At 38.3% G+C, this 20970-nt stretch overlaps 1 protein-coding gene across 3 annotated transcripts in view; it reads left to right on the top strand.

The window, feature by feature from the left end:
• The window catches only part of arhgap24 (Rho GTPase activating protein 24), a 69328-nt gene that overhangs the window by 22522 nt on the left and 25836 nt on the right, over window positions 1-20970 (top strand). For 2 of the 3 annotated variants that reach the window (XM_008424527.3, XM_081613421.1), the window contains exon 3: window positions 7933-8020. In XM_008424527.3, the coding sequence (XP_008422749.2) occupies window positions 7933-8020 (88 nt within the window). Of the gene's footprint in view, window positions 1-7932; window positions 8021-19438; window positions 20220-20970 lie in introns of those variants that run through there. The other variant, XM_008424530.3, reaches the window with a different exon arrangement.

The following is a 20970-nucleotide window of genomic DNA, read 5'->3' as shown; positions in this document are numbered from 1 at the left end:
TTTACTACGTTTTATTGACCTGTATATTTGCTACAGGTTAAGGCTGCTACGAGGGACTCATATGATCATCTATTATTCAGTGCTTTTGTATCAGATCACAAAGAACAATCTAATATCTTGCAGAGTATAAAAATCCTCTTGTAAATATGTGGTTCTGGAGGTTGAAGCAGAAAACTAATTTCTCCAGAAAACTATTGATGAGAAAGATCACATTTCATTTTGCCAGTGCACTTGGTCGTTCGGTAAGCCATACATCATCCTGTAAGTGCCGTCTTACCGAATATGGAAACAGGAAATGCGTTGATGAAAGTCTAAGTTTTACTTCGCAAACATTTTGATTTCATTCTCAGATCTAAGCAAATAGATTACACCCATAGTTTTAAGAAAATGACTGGGGGCACCATGAATGAGTTCTTCATCAGTATTCAGTTTCATTAACATCCTGTCACTGCAAAGTGAACAATTGTAAGATATCAAGTCAAAAGAACTCATTGACTCTAACAGGAGTAGAATACATTATCAATTTCATGGCATTATACATTATTAAAGAAACTTCTGCGCTGTGGCGGGACAATTTATTTGTTCCCCTTTTTGTCTGTTTTCAATTTTATCATTAAATAAATCTTCAAAGGAGGAGATTTTCTCGTATAGTGGAAGAACTGAAAACCCTTCAGATAATGTCCCTTTGTTTTATTCAAGGTTGCAATAATTGCTTTGGCTCAGTCACAGTTTTAATGAGTAAAATAGACCAATTCCCTATTTTGAGTGGCTCAGTTTTCCCTTTTATTTTAGGCTTCAAAAACTCCCCAGCTCTTACTTGCAGAGACTTTTTCTTGGGATGCATATTGCTCTTCTGCACCATTATAAAAATGTGTTTTGCCAATTATCTTACAACTGAATGGTAATTTGAAATAGTAAAATGAGAAACAACCCAAAGTCTGTAGAATAAGCAAAAAATGTGACTCAAATATAAACATCTTTCTACTCAAGTAAAAGTAAATAGGAGAAATTCAAGAAATCACTAGAGTAGGAGTAAAAAAGTATTGCTTAAAAAGGCTACTCAACTGAGTAACGAATCAGAACATCATATATTGTTACAAGGATCAGACAGACAGACAAAAAAAGTAATGTGCAAATGCTGGTACAAATGAATAACATTGTTGCAAAATGACAGAAGAAGGCAGAAGAAACACTTTTCCAGTCAATATTTCAAAATATAATTCTTATAAAGCTACTACTTGTTAGTACAGGATATGGTACTTCTATGAACAGTAAATAGTGTTGACTGTATCGTTTCGACCTCCAAATGGCTCGAAAGGCACAGCAGACAAAAAAATGACATTAGAGCAACAAAACTTGTCTACAAACAAGACGCTTCGGATTCCTGTAAACTGTACTTTTGTGTCTACCTCTGGTGCATGTTTATTATTTAGCGACGTCACTCGCGGTGGGTGGAGTGTCCAGCAACGTGACTCAAGTAGGAAAAGCGTTACTTTATAATAATACGCAACTAAAACTAAAAAAAAAAAAAGATGGTATGTAGTAAAATTATACTCTTAAAAGGATTTTTTTTTTTTTAAGTTACTCCAGTGAAGGTCTCTGAGAAAAGTTAAGAGAAACTACCCACCCCTGGAAACAACATATGGTCAAGCACAGTTGCAGAATTGCAATAATGGAGTATTTAACATATCCTACACAGCAGAGTCAACATTCGATTTTAAAAGGGAAATTGAGTCTTTTGAAATGTCAGTCCTACATCCTATTGGATTCCTGAACTTTAATGTATTGTTTATTTTCTATTGTCACTGTAAATATAGAACTTCCTGGGTTTTTAAAAAAAAAATTTATTTTATTTTTTTATTATAATTGCACAGTATATGAAGTCACAATATTCATTGGAATATCAATGTGTGCGATACCGCAAAGGGCTGTTTGGATGGATTATCTGGTTGGCTCACAGTTTAAATATATCCATATAGATTAGAGTGAGAAACCCATCATCTCAATGTAACCACTACTTAGTTTAATTAGCAATAAACTCAGCGGTAAAGTTACTTTTGTTCTGGGATCACACAGGAGGATGATAAGTAAATAAATTCAACAACTCCAGTTTATTTTTCTTTCCCCACAAAAGAATAATAGTTCAGATAACACCAATTACCTTCATGAAGATTAATAAAACTTAAATTGTCCACCCTTAGAAAAAACAAAATAAAAAAAAATAAGGGTAGGTTTTCAACAACCGCTTCTTTTCCAAGAGGAAAAAATTACATTTCCCAGTTAGTCAGTCAATATACAGTTCAGTCAGTCAATTCAGTCAATGTGCACATAGATAGTAAATTTTTGGGGAAAAAATGTTCCTGTACAAATAGTTTGTGAAATTAAAAAACTAATTCGAGGTATTGGGGGCCCCCCTTTTTGTTCAAAAAAGCTTATCTGTTGTCCAAGCAAAATATCCAGCTCCAGCCGCACGGTCCCTCCTCTTTCCAGGCTTCAGTCCGAGTCACAAAGATGGCGGCGGGGCCCTCCTGCTTCTGGAACTCCACGGGCTCGTTCAGATGTCGGCCATTAAAAAAACCAACCTGCATGCAAAGTGTTAACCGATCATGCAGGTATATGGAAATCAGCGAGATTCTTTCAATTACTTCTCATTAAAAAACAAATTAGCGTTTCAAATAAACAAAAAAAAAAAAAAAACTCAGTAATAAAGAACTTACTTAATAACATCACTTCACCATAAAACAGTCTCATTTCACAGAACTATGCTACTTACAGAGTGACACAATATACTCCGGTTGGTTTTTTTCTTGTTCAGAAAAACTGAGCAACATTAGCTCCGGCTAGGTAGCCATTCTGCATAAATAAGCAGCTGAAAATAAAACGACAGACTCAACGGAGAAATCCTGGAACAGAATCATCCAGTTCAAAATTACAGATTTCATTTGTATAACAGCAGCAGTAGTGACTAGTGACTTCTCTATTTCTGCTGAAACGTGCTTAGTCTGCATAGTCTGCCATTTCTCTTTCTTCTCCCTTATGCCTTACTCTTCTTCTTTTCCGACACAGGAGAAATTTGGGTCTAGTGCCCTCTACAGGACATCCTAAGAACTAATAAGACAACACATTAAACATACCGACAGACCAGCGTAGTTTATGGGGGTTACATCAATATTTAACAGCATTATTATATAAATGTTTTCCTAACATAGTGCTGTAACATTTCAGATGAACCTGTAATACGTTTATTTTAATGAAACATGCCACAAGCTTGTTTAAAATACTTAAGATATCCTCATTTCATCAAATAATTTGAAACAGAAAATTTCAAATAAATGTTTATCAAAGTGCTGAGACTGACTTAAAAGAAGGAAATATTGGTCCAACAATCATCAGGCGATATCTTCATGCAGACTGTTGATTAGCTTCTGACAACAAAAGGACCTAAAGGTGACGAAAGTGCACATGTAGATGATGCTCGATCTCCAAAGCGCTTGTTTCGAGAATGCCAGGGAACGATTTAAGCAAGACTGTTGCATTTTAACTCCAAGAAAATAAAGTCAGGGAAGAACTTACTGCGCCTTGCAGAAGAATTCATAGTCCCATAAACTTTTTTTTATTTTGCACATCGCCAACTTGCAATTACAAATGTGGCATGGCAGGGGAAAAGGAGACATAGTTTTCCTAAGTTTTTACACATAAAAAATCTAAACTATGCTGCGGGCATTTCTGTTCAGCCCACTTTTCTCTAATCCCTTAAAAGATTCAGCTTAGATTAAGCAGTCCAGTGGTTTATTTTAAAAAAATTCAGATCTTTTTTTTTTTATATATATATTGAAAATTGTATTACTACTGCTCTATAATCATTTGAGTTTATCACATGAAACCCCAATGAAATACATTAAGATGTCTAATTTGATCAAAGGTAAATTGCTTTGAGATGACAGGAGTTGTAGATTAGCGCTACTTAAACAGACTGATTTGGATTTAATTAATTCAAGGGGAATTCATAGTGCCCTAAACAGAGCATTGCACTTGACCATGTTGAGGGTAGTTTCACCTAAAAAAAAGTTTTATATGACATCTGCTGGGCAGGTGAAACAAAAGGCTTTATTCCTAAAATACATGAAATCAACCTATCAGTAACAGAGATTTGAAAAATAGTAAATGACATGGGCATATTAGCTCCTTAATTTGCCAACCACATAAAAACGTTTCATTCATAAAAAAAAAAAAGTTGTATTTGTTGTTAAGCATTGTGGAGGCAATGGGGATTTTGCAACAAGTGGTTACTTCAGCGCTAAAAGTTTAGTTCTCTCTTGTTTTATATATATATATAAGTAACATGTGGATCTAATTGCTCCAGTTTGAACAGGACGGTCAGTTAAACTTGTGAACATGTCATTAAAAGAACAAAGACACAGTCAGCATCCCGGTACTTGGTTGCAATCTGAAGAAAACACTGGATTTGTTGAAATGTGGAGCGAGCACGGTGCTGGACGCAGCCTCAGAGACAGCTTCCTGATGAGCTTACAAGCTTCAGCCTCCTGCTGTCACCTTTTTATGCAACATATTTGTCTGTTCCTCATGTGACTGCTGTGCATGTGTCTGAAGTTTCTTTCTTTTTTTTTTTGTCTGAATATAAAAGATAATGACTTTTATGTCACTACACAGACTCCCGAAATGATCTCATTCTACTTAACAACTTTTTGAAAATGCACAAAAAAAAAGAAGAGAGAAAACAGTTGGGTTGAGCTCTTTAGTGAGTAAATATCACTCTCCCTGTGGCCGCAAACAAGAGGCCACCGGGTACGGCATATGGAAAGTGTGACGGTGGCTTAAAGCAGAATGTTTGTGGTGTTGTCGTTTTAAGGTTTTGGAGGGACTACAGGCAGACATTTGTAAAAATCAGTGTCCCAATGTAAAAACGCTGCATTGAAGTTATCTCCTGTTTCCTTCCAATCGATTCAACGTGCACAGTGAAATGATCTGTGTTCAATGAAAGCCGGCCCTGAAAGCTCCTTTTTAATCCAGAGTTATTGAAGCAGAGCAGATTCTCTTCCCGGCTGCCACTTCAAACGGGTCTTTTCCCTCTTCTCTCCTCCACTCCGGAGCACGGCGGGCTCGTCTTTATGACAGCCTTTAAAGCACTTCATCTGGGGCCTCAGGTAGGGTTTCTACTTCCTGGTTGTCACAGTTATGGCTCATTAAAAAGGAAACTGACTCCCTCTCAGATCTTTATAATGTGTGTAAGTCCTCAGTACTGAAGTTGTCACCCAAGCACATCTTGTCTGAATTAGCATTAACCCTGATAGAGGTCAGTGTAATCACAGTCAGATGCTGCAGTCACGAACTGAGGTTGTTAATAAAACTAAATTTCTGAGGGTCAGGGGAAGAAAATGTTAAGAGGACGGAGCGACATAACAAACCAGTTGCATCAGTGAGACTAGCCTCATTTACATTGTTGTAAAGAACAATTTACGTAGTTCTGTAATTCAGTTGAAGTCGAAGAAAGCTAAAAAACATACAGACATTTTAAAAAGTCTGTTATTTGTCATTGTGATCCCCTTTCACACATTTGAACATCTGAATTTTGCTACTGGAAAAGAGTCAAAATGGACTCCTACATATTAACTCTTAGTTGTGTTGTAATTAATATTACTTCAGAAATAAGTGTACAAAGTATAGTCTGAACTCTGAGAACCTTGCAATGAGTGAAAGCTTCACAATTTCTGCTTGCAATAAGTGTTGCATCCCATCCCAAAAAGGCCAGTAAGATGGCCTTGCAGCAAAACTTATTTTAGCAAATGTGGTGAAGTCTGTGCAGCTTCAGATGTTTATGTGTTGAGTGCATTCATCGGCTCTATTTATAAAAGTGTTGGAATAATAGGCAAGTTAAATCATATTTACATTTAAAAAACAATTAAAAGTCAATATCACTTAAGGCTTATAGTCCATATTTTTCGGACTATAAGCTGCTACTAGCCGGGTGCGGCTTTTCTGTGTGTTTTTCTTCTTCTTCTACGGCCAGGGGGTTCTTTAGCAGGAATGGAATCATTGGAAGTCAAAATTGGAAATCAAAGAAGAAAGTGCTCATTTTCATTTAGAACAAGCTCATGCTAACTGCAGGCATGATGGAGAAATTTCTTCAAACTCATATGATGCAGCTTGTAAGTTGAGGGCTGTTGATCTGCCAGTACAGGAGGGAAATGGAGCCGCTGCAGGCAGTGGCGCAAAAAGTGGATATGCAGCGCATTCAACGCATAGCGGCGCAGCACCAGAGGGGGCATCAAAACCCCGTCTGGAGGGGGAGGCACGCCGATGATGTCTTCGCATACACTTCAGCACGCCCTTACGCTTCTTCACCTCGTGCACATGACGGGGTAAATGTAGTGAGTTTTACCTTCCACGTTTCTTTATCTGGGGGTGGTGGGGGTAGAACGTACCTTCCTTCGGATGGGGGGCACCGATTTATGTTTTCGCATCCACCTGAAAAATATGTAGTTGCGATCCTGGCTGCACGTAAGTTCCGTGTGAACGAAACCATGGTTTGGCGTTGGAGACGGAGGACTGCATTTTTTTTTTTCCCAAAAATGTTTTATTTCATGGTGCGCTACGGTAGTTATGTTTTTAAAGGAATAATATAAACTCAATAGCTGCATTTGAAATCGTATATTTAAGTCAACGCAATTAAAAATGTGAGACTGATTAATTATGCACTGATGATTTAAAACACACTTTCTGATTTGTGAGGCATTTACTGTGTGTGAAAAAATGGATTCTCAGCATCCAGTCTGTTGAACTTTTTGTATCAGGCAATACCAGATATTTATTTTGTTAGTCACATAGTAAGTTTAAGTATACCTTATCAGAGGACAGAGCATGTTTGTTTGTTTGTGAGATAGCAGAAGCACTGGCTGCCCCAGAGAGCAATTTATGAAAGAACCACCATCATTTGGTATAATAAAAGCTGGAACAGGTGCAACAAAAGATTAAAATGTATATTTGAACTGATCTCAGATCTGGTATCAGTGTTGAGTAACAGGTCATTTATCATTCTTTTTTTTAATCATAAAACAATTGTCTTAAAGTATCCCCTTGCATGACTATTTAGTGAAATTTTGTTTGTAATTGTGGTTATTATTTGAGGTTGACAAGATTCATGAAAATGAAGCAAAGAAATGATTTAACTCAAGGGGAGCTGACATGTTTTGAGCAAGAGAGAAACAGATATAACTAGATTTGATCCCTTCAACATGAAACTTTTTCACAAGAAGAGAGACCACATTTGGTCATTTTTGAAATCTCCAATTCAAATTCGCTATTTAGTTGAACATGTAATGTTGCTGGATGTGTCCATTTCACACCCAGCAACCTTTATATCAGTACAGACTTTAGAACAACGTGACTCCCTCTCTCCAACACACACTCGGTTTCTAAATACAAAGGGAAAACTTCCTGCGTAAAACTAGCTGTAACCACATTTGCATTAGTCACCAAAACTGAGTTGTGCTGCAGAAAGCTGCTGATGCTCTTGTTATTTAAATTGTGTGATGCATCATTTTGGACAGAGCTGAAGCAGAGAGATGCAATCCTCCGCATTGTTGTCACTTTGCCACATCCGTAACCACTTAAACCGATCATCCTGGAACGCCCCCTGAGAATCAATACAACCTGTACAATGGAAAGAAATGTACATTTTTAAACCAAATTCCAGTGAGATGGGAGCTGAAAGCCGCTGAGCTCAGGAACTCCGGTTACTCACTGAAACAGCTGGATAACTCAAACAGTGTGCGTGATTCAATTCGTGCAAGTCAAGCTGAAGGTGTCAAAACTGAAACCCCTGCAGTGGGACCGGAGGCAGGACTTCATCAATGAGCAATCAAGGGCAAACGGGGAAGTGTTGCTGATGAGTCTGTGCTTTGTTTTCCTCAGGGTGTCATCTCTTTACCTGGAAACAAAGTCTCAGAACATCCAACCAGCGGAGATGAAGGAGGGAAATTTCTTTTCGAGGTCATTCCAGGTAAGATCAAAGCTCACTTAACGCCTTTCGGGTTTCACTGAGCAGTGACGGCGATGCCTCGTCGAGCTGCACGATGCCCACACTGGGCGGGTGGGTAAACCCAAATGAGTACTGGAGCGTCACGCCAGTGCTGCGACAAAAGTGACAACTCTACTATGTCTTGTGCTTGCTGCAAACTGTGATGTTTGTCTGTCCCTTAATTAACTGTGCTGTTTGAGGCCAGTAGCTCTGCAGTAACCATACTCTGCCACTGATTGACCCTGGTGACCAAACCAATATAATAATCAGAGCTACAGAGCCTTGCAAAAGCTATTCATATGTTTATGAATAATATTTGAAGGCAGTTGGTTGCACTGGAATATATTTAATCCCTGATCCTAACCATGCACCATTTTAGTTAAAAAGAAAACAAGGTGCATTTGCAATTATATATGCCTCTGTGTTGATTTATCAAATAAAATCCCAATAGATTCACAGTCGTGACATTGCAAAGCCTGAAAATACTTTTGCAAAGCGACACAGACAACTCTGAAAGTGGGTAGATTGCACCATAAACGAAAGTTGGCCTGCCCCACTGAGGGCAAGAAAAAGAAACTTTGTAAGGTAAAAAAAAAAAAATGTCAGAAACGTTTGTACATGCGGCAGAAACAGGCACAGCTGCCGCTGTCGGAGAGCAAAGCTGTGCGAAAGCCCAGCAGAATACACAGGATGTGAGCACCAACCACTTGTTCTTTTTTTGTATCAGTCTGTCCCCTCGGGTGTAGCCAAGCGAATACATCTTAGATGACACTGACATGCATGTAGCAAGATGACTTCTCACATCATTTGTGACCAAACATGCGGTGTGGAAGTGAAAGTGGGCTTATCAGAACCGATACAAACACAGTGCGTCATGTTTTTTTGTTTGTTTGTTTGTTCTTTGTCTATGGCAGTTGAAAGAAGGTTCACCTTCCACAGAAATATGAATAATTTTCTGTAGAACTTTCATCCTAAAATTCAAGCTTTTGTTTCTGATGCTCACACAGAAGGAGTTTTGCAGATGCTAGAAACTATGTTTGGAGGAATTATCGGAAGCAGTTTCTAAAGATAAGGACTCAAATAAAGATTAAAACATCAAATACAGTGGATTTTTAAAAAATCTGCAGGTTCTTTTGTGTACAAAATTAGGTCAATAGTAAGCAATTCAACAACTTTTTCTACATGTATTGTAACAGATAACCTCACTATATTGACCCATTTGATTTGAATTTAATTGAAAACTCCATTTATTTCAAGAACTTCATCAAATTTCTGAAAACAATATAAAGAGGGTCTATAGATAGAAACTTTATTCATCCCTTTGGGATTTACCATCAGGGAAATATCCATCTTAATCTACAATGGAATTATTTTGCCTGAAAATTTTGATTATAGACAGAAATGCACGAGTTTCTGCTGAGTAGATATTGTAAAGTCAGGATGTGGAATGGTGAAAGATGTCTACAAAAGCAGATCTACTGCAACATTTATTGGCTTAGGGACTTAACGTGGTTTTACACATGCAACAAGTTTGCTTTTCAAGTGAGTTGTAAAATTTCGGCAGGGGTGTTTTGAGGGTCATGGTGTTTTAATGCCATTTTCTAATTTCTGTGAAAAATGTGGCATTTACTGTTGATAACACCCATTGTTTGTCAGCTGCTTTAAGACGCTGTTCACAAGATTAAATGTTGCTAGCCATTGAAACTTTTGCCAACGTTTGCTGAAAAAAAGGTCTATTAAAGTCTATTGAAGTATAAAAGTGCAATGTTCTACAAAAGAGGTGAAAATGGAGCTTTTTCAAAACAAAACCTGATATTTTCACTTCTCTTCATTACCAGTTAAAAATGACCCAGCTTTAATAACCCTCTGAGCCATCGAAGGTGCAGCACTGACATGTTTTAGGCAAAGAAGTGAAACTCAACATGCAACTATTATGAAACCAGCTATATTAGGCAAAGAATAGGGCACAGAGTTATGAGTTCAAATGAGAAGCAACCTTATGTTTGAAATAATTATTAGAGCAGACCCGATGTATGTTTTTAATCATCCCCTTAATTACAGCACACAAAGAGTACACGCCTTGTTCACTTACTCTGATTTGTTTTCTCAGTGTGGATTTCAAACAGACTTTTTCAAAGAATTCATTTATTTTCTAAAATGAAACATAATTTCTTTGCACCTAAAGTCCAAAATGGAAATTAATGTCTTTGTCTCCATTATGTAAAGTGGGGAAACCTTACTTCAATGACATAAAGAACAAGGAAGTATTTTTTTTTTGTGTGTGTATTTATATTTTGTAAATATATGTCTTGTAAATAAATTAAAGATACATTTAGAGTGCAAATTATAAACACAAAATGTTTCTCTTGAAATAAATTAACCACATTTCAATTTTTTCTGACTTTATTGCTAGAGGGAAATTACTAAAAATTGTTTCTGATCAATAGAAACATGATTATTAGATGTTTCACAGTTTGTTTTTAAGGAATCTGGATTGCAGTTGGTCAAAATTTAAGAGGGTTTGACCGGTCAAACCTGGACTGGATTATTTTACACACACTAAAGACTCTTTACAACGCAATTTGTGGCTTCCAAATTTAAAATTTTAAACAATTTTGGCATCTCAGAGTTTTGCTTGGAACCTGGAAGAGAAAAGGCTGTGAATAAACAGAATCCAATCACTTTAAGTTCACTTCTAATATATATATTTTTTAACATTTAAACACTGGGATGTCTGTTTATGAACAATCCCACACTTACATTTACTCAAAGTGACATGTCTCCTTCAGATTGATTGTTCGCGCCACCGCATCGTGTTGAATACCTGTCCGTTAAAAAACTTTGCTCTTCCACAGATGTAAAGAGAGGCAGAGCAGCTTCCCCCCAGTTTGCTCCATCTTCTGCTCCCCTCACACTGATGAGAATACAAGTGCATGACTTGTTATGAGACAGCTCATAAAAGGGTTTAAGAGACGCAAAGACGGCTAATGAAAGGAAAACGCCACACATTTATTCCACTGCTCTAAATGTGGTGCGGCATTTGGGACAAAACTCATACAGACGGGAAGTGGGAGCGGCCGAGGGGAGGGAGCGAGGTGTGGGGGTCGCTAGAGATCCACAGAGAAGTCCGTTGTCTTTTAGTCAGTTTGGTGGGGATAAATATGAGCTGGGTGTCTGCTTGCTGCTTCAGGATGACTGGTCCTCAGATTAAAAACAAGGCTCTGAATTCTCAGCTGCACCGGAAAGTCTTACCCCGCTCTCCTCTGTGCACTGGAGGGAAGCGGGGAAAAAGTTTCGACAAAGCTCACTGGAAACATCTCTGCTACTTTCACTCACCTGCATCGAGAGCTCTCTGAGATGCTATTTTTATTGCTTCCCCTTATTCACGGCTCTCTTGTTCCACATCTGGTTGATGTGTGTTAAACCTGCAGAAATAGGCGAACCACACTGAAAACAATGTTTAGACTGGAAGCATAATGTCTTTTTTTATTTTTAGCTGTGTAACAAAACACCACAGGCACAGCGGCTCTTTTATTCACTCACCTAAAGTAAGACTTGTTTGTGTTTCAGCTATTGTTGTTTTTTTCTTTTTCTCTGCCAACATGCTCAAAAAGTAAAATGCAAGGACATTTCCTGTCAGGGGTGACGTTTTTGTCAGAAAATGTATGCTTTTAAGATGAGGTTTACATTTTAGAAAAAAAAACAAAAAACTATATTGATTTATAAATGAACCATCCACTTGATTACCCTCTTAGAAACTCATGTTATAATAGGATTTTAGGAGAAAAAAATAGACTTCTTTGTAGAGTCTTTAATAAACAGGAAGGGATGCCTAGGAAAACATTAGATATTTCGCTCATCCGAAATTCAGATCACAACTTCCTGCCACTCAGGTTCGCTGTGCGCTCTCATCTTCAGCTTAATCCTCTGAAGAATGCCAGGACACATCAAGAAGAGGAACCTAAAATGAACTCTAAACGCCACAGTGAGCAAATGAGGAATTCAGACACATGATTCAAACCTTTTTATTTCTATCATACCACCATATATGAGTAAATAATGCTTATTCTCTGCATACAGTGGTGACCTGAACCGTCTTAATGCTGGAAATCAGCTGCTGCTGTGTTTTTAATGAAGAAACTAGAGTGCTTGCTTTTACCCAAGCTTCAATAAACTCTATGCTTTTGCTGTATTATGAGTTTCTTTCTGTTAGCCTCAGGCACAGTATTTGGTTATACATCTCTTGGAAAGGATGGCTGGTGGAATAATAGAAAGTAAAATAGTGCAGTCTTTTCCATCTCATAATGCTGGCCTTTGTCATTTGATTAGTAGAAAAATAAAATCAGTTCTTAAAAAAAAAAAAAAAAAAAAACAAGAGACGTTGCTGCTTACCAGCAGCTGTAACATTGTTTAGTTCCAGAAAATTGCAATAAAAATAGAACAATACTTTTACCCATTTTGAACGGAATTGAAGTCGGTGATTTGAATTGAAAGGTTGTACTGCCCTCATGTGTCTGTTTAGCACATAGCAGTTCTAGTAGTTATTTCTACTACAGATCAGTTATGATCACTGCAAAGGCACAGCAGCAGCAACTTTCAACTCTGGCAGGTTTAAGTAAACAGCAAAACAAACGTTTACAATAACTGCTAAATTTCATTTTATGGATTTAAGACCAATATCCCCTTATCTGGCTTTCATTCAGAACTGCTGCAAAATCATGATGGTTCTCTCAAGACAACATTCGTGACAAAAGTGAGAAACTTGGCTTCCTAAGATGAAATTCTGTACAATCAATTTGAATTTAACATGCAATCCCTGAACCCATCTAAGGCTTCTCACTAAAGAACGCTGAGTCTTAGTGACTGAATGACAGGTTAATGCAACAGATAACTATTGGAGACTGAAGACAGACATGCAATTTTCTAAGCACAGACAAGGCTACTGTTTTTAGCAACAAGGTAATTTATAGTCTGGCTAAGCTGGCAGGATGACTGAAAGCACCAGAAGCCGATGATTAAATGATGGATGGAAGAATTTAAATTAAACAAACCAGCAGGGGAGACCTCTAATTCTCAGAGCAATTATTCATCTTGTTCAGTGAGAAATATGACAGACTGAGAATACTGCCCTGCAGACGCCAGTGTTTTAGATGAAGGAAGCCCCATGTGGAGTCGTAAAGAAAACATGAATCTGTCACGCTGACATTTAACTGTAAGGATATATTGAGGTGTTTTTCAAATCAACCCCTGTGTCATATTAGTTGTGGACAATGTGCATTGCTGACACTTACTGCATGGATGTAGGGGTGTGTGTGCGTGTGTGTGTGCGTGTGTGTGTGTGTGTGTGTGTGTGTGCGTGCGTGCGTGCGTGTGTGCATGCGCGCGTGTGTGCGTGTGTGTGTGTGTGTGTGTGTGTGTGTGTGTGCGTGCGTGTGTGTGTGTGTAGGTGTGTGTGTGCGTGCGTGTGTGTGTGTGTAGGGGTGTGTGTGTGTGTGCGTGTGTGTGGCCTTCGAGTTTAGCTTCCATAAAAAAGCAAGTGCAGCTTAAATTTTTTTTTACAATTTCTTATTTATACATTCCTCCACAACCCTACTGCACCATCCTGCAGAGTGGAAACTCTGATTTTAACTACCTGGTTGAACTTTCTTTTTAAATTTGCCTATGCCATGTTGAATAAGCACAATGGCCCCGGCATACCTGTATCATTTTGTTTTCACTTAACAGCTATGAACGACATTTTTCAATCTCCTAAAATACTATAAAATGAAATTAAGCTTATTGTTGTAAATTGTCAAGATCTGGACATTTGAAAGCCACGCTGAATGCTATTGTATTTCAAGGAGAAATATTGTGAATAATAACATGTTTTAGTAATAATCATAAAGTAGTTTACAACAGCCACATCTTTTAAGACAAAAAATAATAATCAGCTAGTCTGAAAAAAAAAATACATTTTGAAAATGTTGTTTAATGTACACACCCATTTATAATTTGAGGAGAATGATTGATTGTCGAGCAGTTATTAATCTACTATTGTGATTGTGATTTTACAGTTATGAAACAACAGAAAAGTTCTTTATGTTATATTTTATGACATAGTGACATGTGAGAGTAAGTTGTTCAAATTATTTTCAGTAAGAAAAAAATTATGAAGCGTTTTTAATTCCCACTCAAAACACAATCAGCTTCGATTAAATCATGCTTACAAAAAATACGTACATGAAACAGACAACATGCTCCAATGGACTGGATTAATGATCAGCCATATGAGCGACTTATCCACTCAGTTTCTGTTCTTCGGTAATCTAGCAGAAGCATATCATGTGCGACTTGAAAAGCAAAATGATACGTTTCTAAGATGAATAAATATTACATTCAGTTGCTAACTAAGTGCAGCTGCATGTCTCCCACTACTCTGTGTCCTCCAAACCTCTGGGATGTCTTTTTGACTTCATTTTCTATTACAAAGTCCCATCGCGATTTGACATTTTCCAAAAGGTCACAAGCTTTTTTTTTTTTTTTTTTACTTTTCTCTCTCTCTTCAACCTCTTCAGTGTATATTATTGTGTGAGTGGATGTGTTGACTCTTATGCACATTTAATGTTTTCCCAGTGGACACACGAGGTCAACAACCAACAGAGCAGTATTATGCATCCTCCTTGAGTTTGGCCAAGCACACGGTGCCTGACATTTCTCCTATGTGGCTCCTGAGGAGCTTTAAATCTCTCATCACATCTTAAATCTGTGTCCTTCGGCGGGCATTACTGCAACAACACATCACTTGCCAGTGCCAGGAAAAAGGGGGACACTGGACACGCCTGAGCTACTTTTCAATTTAATATAATCCAGAAGTAACATATGTTGGGATTTAGCTCTTTGTAGACAGCAACATCTTTGCTCCTTATCGTAAAATCTACTGTTTTATCACAAAACAAACAAGAAGTGTTTTTTGTTTTTTTTTCCCTAAGCAACCCGGTGTTTCATTAGTGACTTCGTCCGCAGTGGGAGATGTTTGTATTAGCAGCTCACTGATTAGACAAAGCATCTGTTGCCTGACATGAGAGGTTTTTAAAATGACAGACATTTAAATGAAACATACGTACCGCATTATCTAAACTGTAATTGTTAGCAGAAAATACTTATAGATGGCAGTGAAATTCAAATTAAACCATTAAATAATTTTTAGAGAAATACCTTTTAAAGATGACAGATGAGCCATTCACACTGAACCATATTGTACTGCTTTCATCTGCCGGCACAAAAACCAGAAGTATTAACCGATCCTCTTTATGGCATTTTTGTTTTTGGTAAAAAAAAAACAACAACAAAAAAACATTTTAAAATGCCATCTCTCTCTTAATTTTAATCTAGATTCATAATCTCAGTATTATTTGAAGCTTCATTTTAGGTTCATGCAAATAATGTGAAATCCTTAAAAAACACTTTGGCTACCTTCACCACAATTACAGGTAAAAATATCCTTTGGGGCATGACTTGGCCACATATTTCAACTTTGTTATGAATTGCAGTATTAACTTTTGAGGTTTTACATGGAAAGTGTTTCCTGCAGAATGCATGAACGTGGTAAAACAGAGTAACATATTAATTAGGACAGTAATAGCATGTAAACATAACAACATAACTTCATAGCCTCAAAGTCAGACATTAAGTTGGTCTCCCTAAAAGTTGGGAAACATCTAAGCTGAGGTAAACAACAGCTGTGGTTTATGGTCAAACAGATTTATGTTCAGATTCAAACTGAAGCTTGTCCAGATCTCTGCCATACATAAAGGGTTAATTAGGGGTGAAAAGCTTGTCAGCATTTGAAGCTAAAACTCCTGCTGTCGGCGTACTGGGTGCTGTCAGTTTAAATTACGAGGCTCTGAATCTATATAGTTCTGCTTACCGTAAGGGCTATTTGCAGGCCTTGTTGCCAAGCATGGGTTCAAACCAGAAACTGGAGACAGAGGGAAAAGATTTGGATTTCTATGGACAATTAAATATTTGCAGAGAGTGGTTTTGTGGTCTTTGACTTGAAATCTAGTTTGAAGTGACAAAGATCAAATATTGTAAATTCAGAAAATATTTACTAATGTGATTTATGTATTAAAGGATTGGCGTTTGATCAGTTGCCTGAAAGGATTGTCTTTTTTTTTTTTAATGAAAAGCGTCTTTGAACATTCACAGCAGATGAACTTCAGACAGCCGATTGACCAATTAGATTGGTGGGAAGTGCAACAAGCATGTGGCTGTAAATCAAGCATAGTGCCAACAGGTACCGTATGTCTGCGAGGGATCTTAGCAGACTTACTGTAAGTGAGGGCGACTCGATAAAATCCAGCGGTAGCATTATGTGACACATTTTCCCTTGTAAATGAAGCCAAAGTTAGCAGTCCAAAATGTCCCAGAAAGCCAGGTGCTGGGTCCAAAGGGAGATTCCGGTGTTTGGGGTTGTGGCTTTGCTTGGCTTTGGACTCTCAGGCTGGTTTTCCTTGATGTGGGTTTTTTTAAAGCTGGTTTAGTATGAGCGATCCATCATGAGAAGAAAAAAGCTTATAATGCATACTTTTAATTATCAGGGTAAAATCGGCACATTTTTGTTCTGTAAAAAAAAAAAGAAAAGGAAAAGTTGATTCGAAAGGCAGCGACATAATAATCTTAACTTCATTTGGTTGTGGTGGGTTACATAAAGGCCAGGCCCAAGTTCTTAAGGTGTCGCACAGAAGGCACTTTGAATATTTGGGCTGCTGTTGCTGCAGCTGGAAGCTGTTACTCATCATAGTCTGAACATAGTTGGCATGCTTATAATGAGCAGGTTGACTAAAGGGTGCGCTAGTCTCCATGATAAGAGCAGCTTGTGTGTGGGGAATGTTCACACACTGCTCATTAAAGTTGAATATGGAGAGTGTTCAGTTGACTGTAACTACACTTACCTGCAGAAGAGTCAGGGACTGACCAGAAAAAGAAAAAAACACAATTAGGTATTTTACTTTTCATTTTATGTAGGTTATTTCATTAGCTGCATGGTGGCATAGATGTTAGCACTGTTACTTTGCAGCACAAAGGTCCAATAGGTTTGAATCCTGGCCAGGGTCCACGTGGAGTTTGCATATAATCTTTTAATTTTACCAAAATGTTATTTTTATGACTGGAGTAAATATCAATATTTTGGAAAGGCCCAGCCAAAGTTCTGGCTTGAGTCTGACAGAAAATCTACAGAGGGAGTAAAAGATTAGTGTAGTGGTAAGGAGACCTTCCTTCCATCCTCAAAAACTTGGATCTCATTACAAAATATAAATTCTCAAAAATACCAACGAAAGCATGCAAAGAGCTGGTCAGCAATTATAAGAAGGGGGTGATTGCTGCAATGGTAATCAAGGCCACTAAATGTTGCACAGATTGTAAATAACTTTTAACATGCATATATTTTTATTTTATTTTTTGCAACAAATAAAAACTGAAACGTTTCATATGCGCAGTGTGACTCAAAGGTCTCAGGAGGTTCACTGAGACACTGAGTGACGCTACATAAAACTTACTGCTGACACCTGCTCTGGCAAAAATAGTTTAATCTTTACGGCAATGGCTTAACTATTTTTGCTGTAAGAGAGTGACTGGGTTAATGTTGTTGCCTCCCATAAAACCACACTGGTTTACTGGCATCAAGCTAAGCTCTCTTTTACCAGCTTGTAATGTGTTAATTAGCGTGTTTCTGCGGTGCCTGATAATCATCAACTCATAAAACACTCTTGGCTCATAGCATTGAGACTAATACACATGACAATGCTTGGACTTGTGAAAGATGATCATATTGCAGAAATTCAAACAAGATGTCGAAATAATCTACCCGAGTGATACATCGTTGCGAAATATCTACACCCTTGAATTTCATAACAGCGGGTCAGGTGACGGCCACAAAGTTGTAGTAGATTCCCCGATGAGCCAAGATGAACATGTGTCTTTATGACCCCCCTTCGTGCAGAAAGCCACTGCACGTATGGCATAAACTATCCTTGAATTTATAAACTCTACTGCAAAACATGGTGGTGGCAGCTTTATACTAGGCAAAATCAATGGCAATGCTGAAAAAAAAAATTGTTTGAGAGATCTTACAAAAAAGATGAGATTCATGCAAAACGAGAGAATAGCAGCGTGACGTAACAACCAGAACAAATATGGAAAGGTTTACGAAGCAGCTTCATGTGTAGATACTTCAGTCCAGACCTATGTTCAATTGAGAATTAGTGACAAAACTCTTCAGACTGACTTGCAAAACTGCTACTTGCAGAATTTAAGCTCTTCTGCAAATATGTTTCAAAATGTTAGTCTCTGGCTGGAAGAGATATAGAAAACTTGCAGGCATAATTAGATGTTTTGTCAGATTTAAATTTTTTGCAAAAATGTGCCTCAGCTTCAAAATTATTCAATACTTTGTGTTGGTCTGTGACATACAACCTTAGCTAAATTAATGTAAAATTGTTATTCTAATGTAAAAAAAAAAAGGAGAGAAAGGAAAAGGGGTCCTGAAAAAGGCCATGTGTCTGTTGTTTACAACAATAATGTCTTCATCAATAGTCTTACAGTTACTTAAGATTTATTTTATTTTTTTTATTGAACCAATCTCACTTTTCAGCAACATTAAAATGATATTTCCCCTGATGTTGTGTTTTATTTTTGGTGAAAGTTTGATCATTTAGGAGCTCACAGAGTCAAACCCAGTGAGCCATAACCATCTAATGTCTCGTCTAAGACACTCTTTGCTTTGAGTTTTTGTACGTCTAAAATGTGCTACTATTGAAAACGCTTAGTGACAAAAAGCAGATTGTTCATTCTGTCCAGACAATACGCTGCATACCTCTCGTATGTTTAAAATATCCGCCTCATTCTCATGGCGACAGTATTCCAGACTGTCTTCCTCCTCCTGCTTTGTGTCCATGTGTCATTATTGCAGCATGGGAGCCTGAAACACTGGGGGTCTGAAAGCACTGCGGGCCGGAGGGAGTTAAGAACAGGACAGGAAGCTCAGAGGCTTTCATAACAGCCTTATTGAGGAGATCGGCATTTGACATGTCGCATTCCAGTCTTCGCTATCAGACTCCTGCTTAGACCTCCATGCATGACCCCTGACCCCCACATGTATCGAGTTGGCCAAGTCTGGAGAAGAAATGGGTAAGGGAGCCCTCCACTACTGCAGGGTTTCTGGTTCAGAGTCTGTTTGTCTGATGGGAACTCTTGATGTGGACGTCCAGACGCTCGGTATGTAAACAAGTTTTTCTTTTCCTCTCTGGATAAATATTTAGATGTCTCCACATCCAGCTGTTTTGGTTCTCTGAATGAAAACAAAGTACGGCAGTGTGTTTGGTGTTTCGTCCTCCCGGGATCAGGCTGTTTAATGGATGCCGGTGATTTGATGTTCAGATGTAAGACTTTAGAAGGGAGATAAGCAGCTCATTAAAGACCTCTCGTCCAAAGAGAAAAGCCAGTGTCTCAGGGCTTCCTGGCCAACGGTAGCAACTGCCTTGCCGCCCCCGAACGGCAGTATTTATAGAGCACTGCGGATGAGTCATTTGGCTAAGTGCCCTCCCTTCGTTCACCAGATTTACAGATCCCCACTTTGGGGAGGGCGCCTTGATTTATGATACTCCCACCTCCATCCAACCCCGTTACCTCCCACCCGTCTCGCTTCCTTCAGAAAAGAGCAGACACACCGTCTTTTGCCTTCAGCTTCCACTCGCCGATCCGTCTTTCCTGTGCGCGGCCCAGAAATATGCTTTCTCTGCTTTTTCCTTCAGCAGAAGTTTAGAGGGGACGACTTACCGAGAGGCAGACGGACTACCCTCAGCCTGACCTCTCCTCGCTCCGCTGCTGAGCGACGTATCGCCGTGACCTGCCGTTGACTTGCACAAAAAGAAGTTGTAGGCTTAAAAAAAAAGAGAGAAAAGAAAAAGTTGTGAGAGTCCGAGGGAGAAGAAGGCAGGGGAGGGGAAGCTTGTGTAGCATTTTAGAATAAAACCAGAGAAGATAAACGTGCAATATTTGTGGCTTAGAACAGGAACAGATGAAGAAGTGGCACCTGGGGGGCAGCGGTCAGCAGCGAGAGCGTGGCTTTTTCACCCTCAAGCCCAAGCTGAGAAGGGGGCAGGTCCACATATGCTCCCCATGGATGTTAACTCCAATCCAGGTGTGTCCTTTTTTTGCATTGCAGAATACTAAAAAAATAAAAATGCATTTGTTATGGAGTCTTCTATCAAGATGGCTGCTTTTAGAATCGGTTGCAACTAAAGGAAATGAGTTCTCATGGTGTATTTCACAACTGTTTTGATTTTTCTCAGCAGCTAACACAGGTCAGCAACTGATGTGCCTAAGTCTATAACTAAATTATCATTGACCGTAAAAACAAAAAGGAAACAAATGATTTTTATTTCTTAAAATGCAACACAATAACAGGTGAAACTGCCAGCCAGAGTGGTTGCTAACTAATAAACTGTCACATTTTTTTTTCCATTAGCAGACACCATTTACCGTTCAACAAGAGTCAACAAGGCAAAAGTGTAGCAGGCTTCTCTCAGCCAGCTGACTGGCAGTGCTGGCTTGGTTATCACTTCCAAGGCAGACTCTGCCATCTACTTTATTGAAATTAACTCCAAGCCTCAGAAAAATGTTGTTTGTAAAAGTTTTAAATTGTTAACTAATTCCTTTTTCACTCAACATAACCTACAAAAGTGCATTGTCAATGTTTTGCCGACCTAGCCCTGCCAGGGTTTAAACAGCATTCATGCAACATTAAAATTCTCAATTTACTGACATTTTTAAAAGCTGTATTTTTAAGTAGCCTGCTAACACATCATAGGAAAAAAAACAACAGAAGCTCCTTTAAAGTTTTCACGTTATTCACGTGTCATTAATTTTTGTGGCTCTAAGGATGAACTTCA

This window comes from Poecilia reticulata, chromosome 12, assembly GCF_904066995.2.
Source record: "Poecilia reticulata chromosome 12, P_reticulata-male-v2, whole genome shotgun sequence".
Taxonomy (NCBI): domain Eukaryota; kingdom Metazoa; phylum Chordata; class Actinopteri; order Cyprinodontiformes; family Poeciliidae; genus Poecilia; species Poecilia reticulata.
This window is presented reverse-complemented; position numbering and strand designations above follow the sequence as displayed.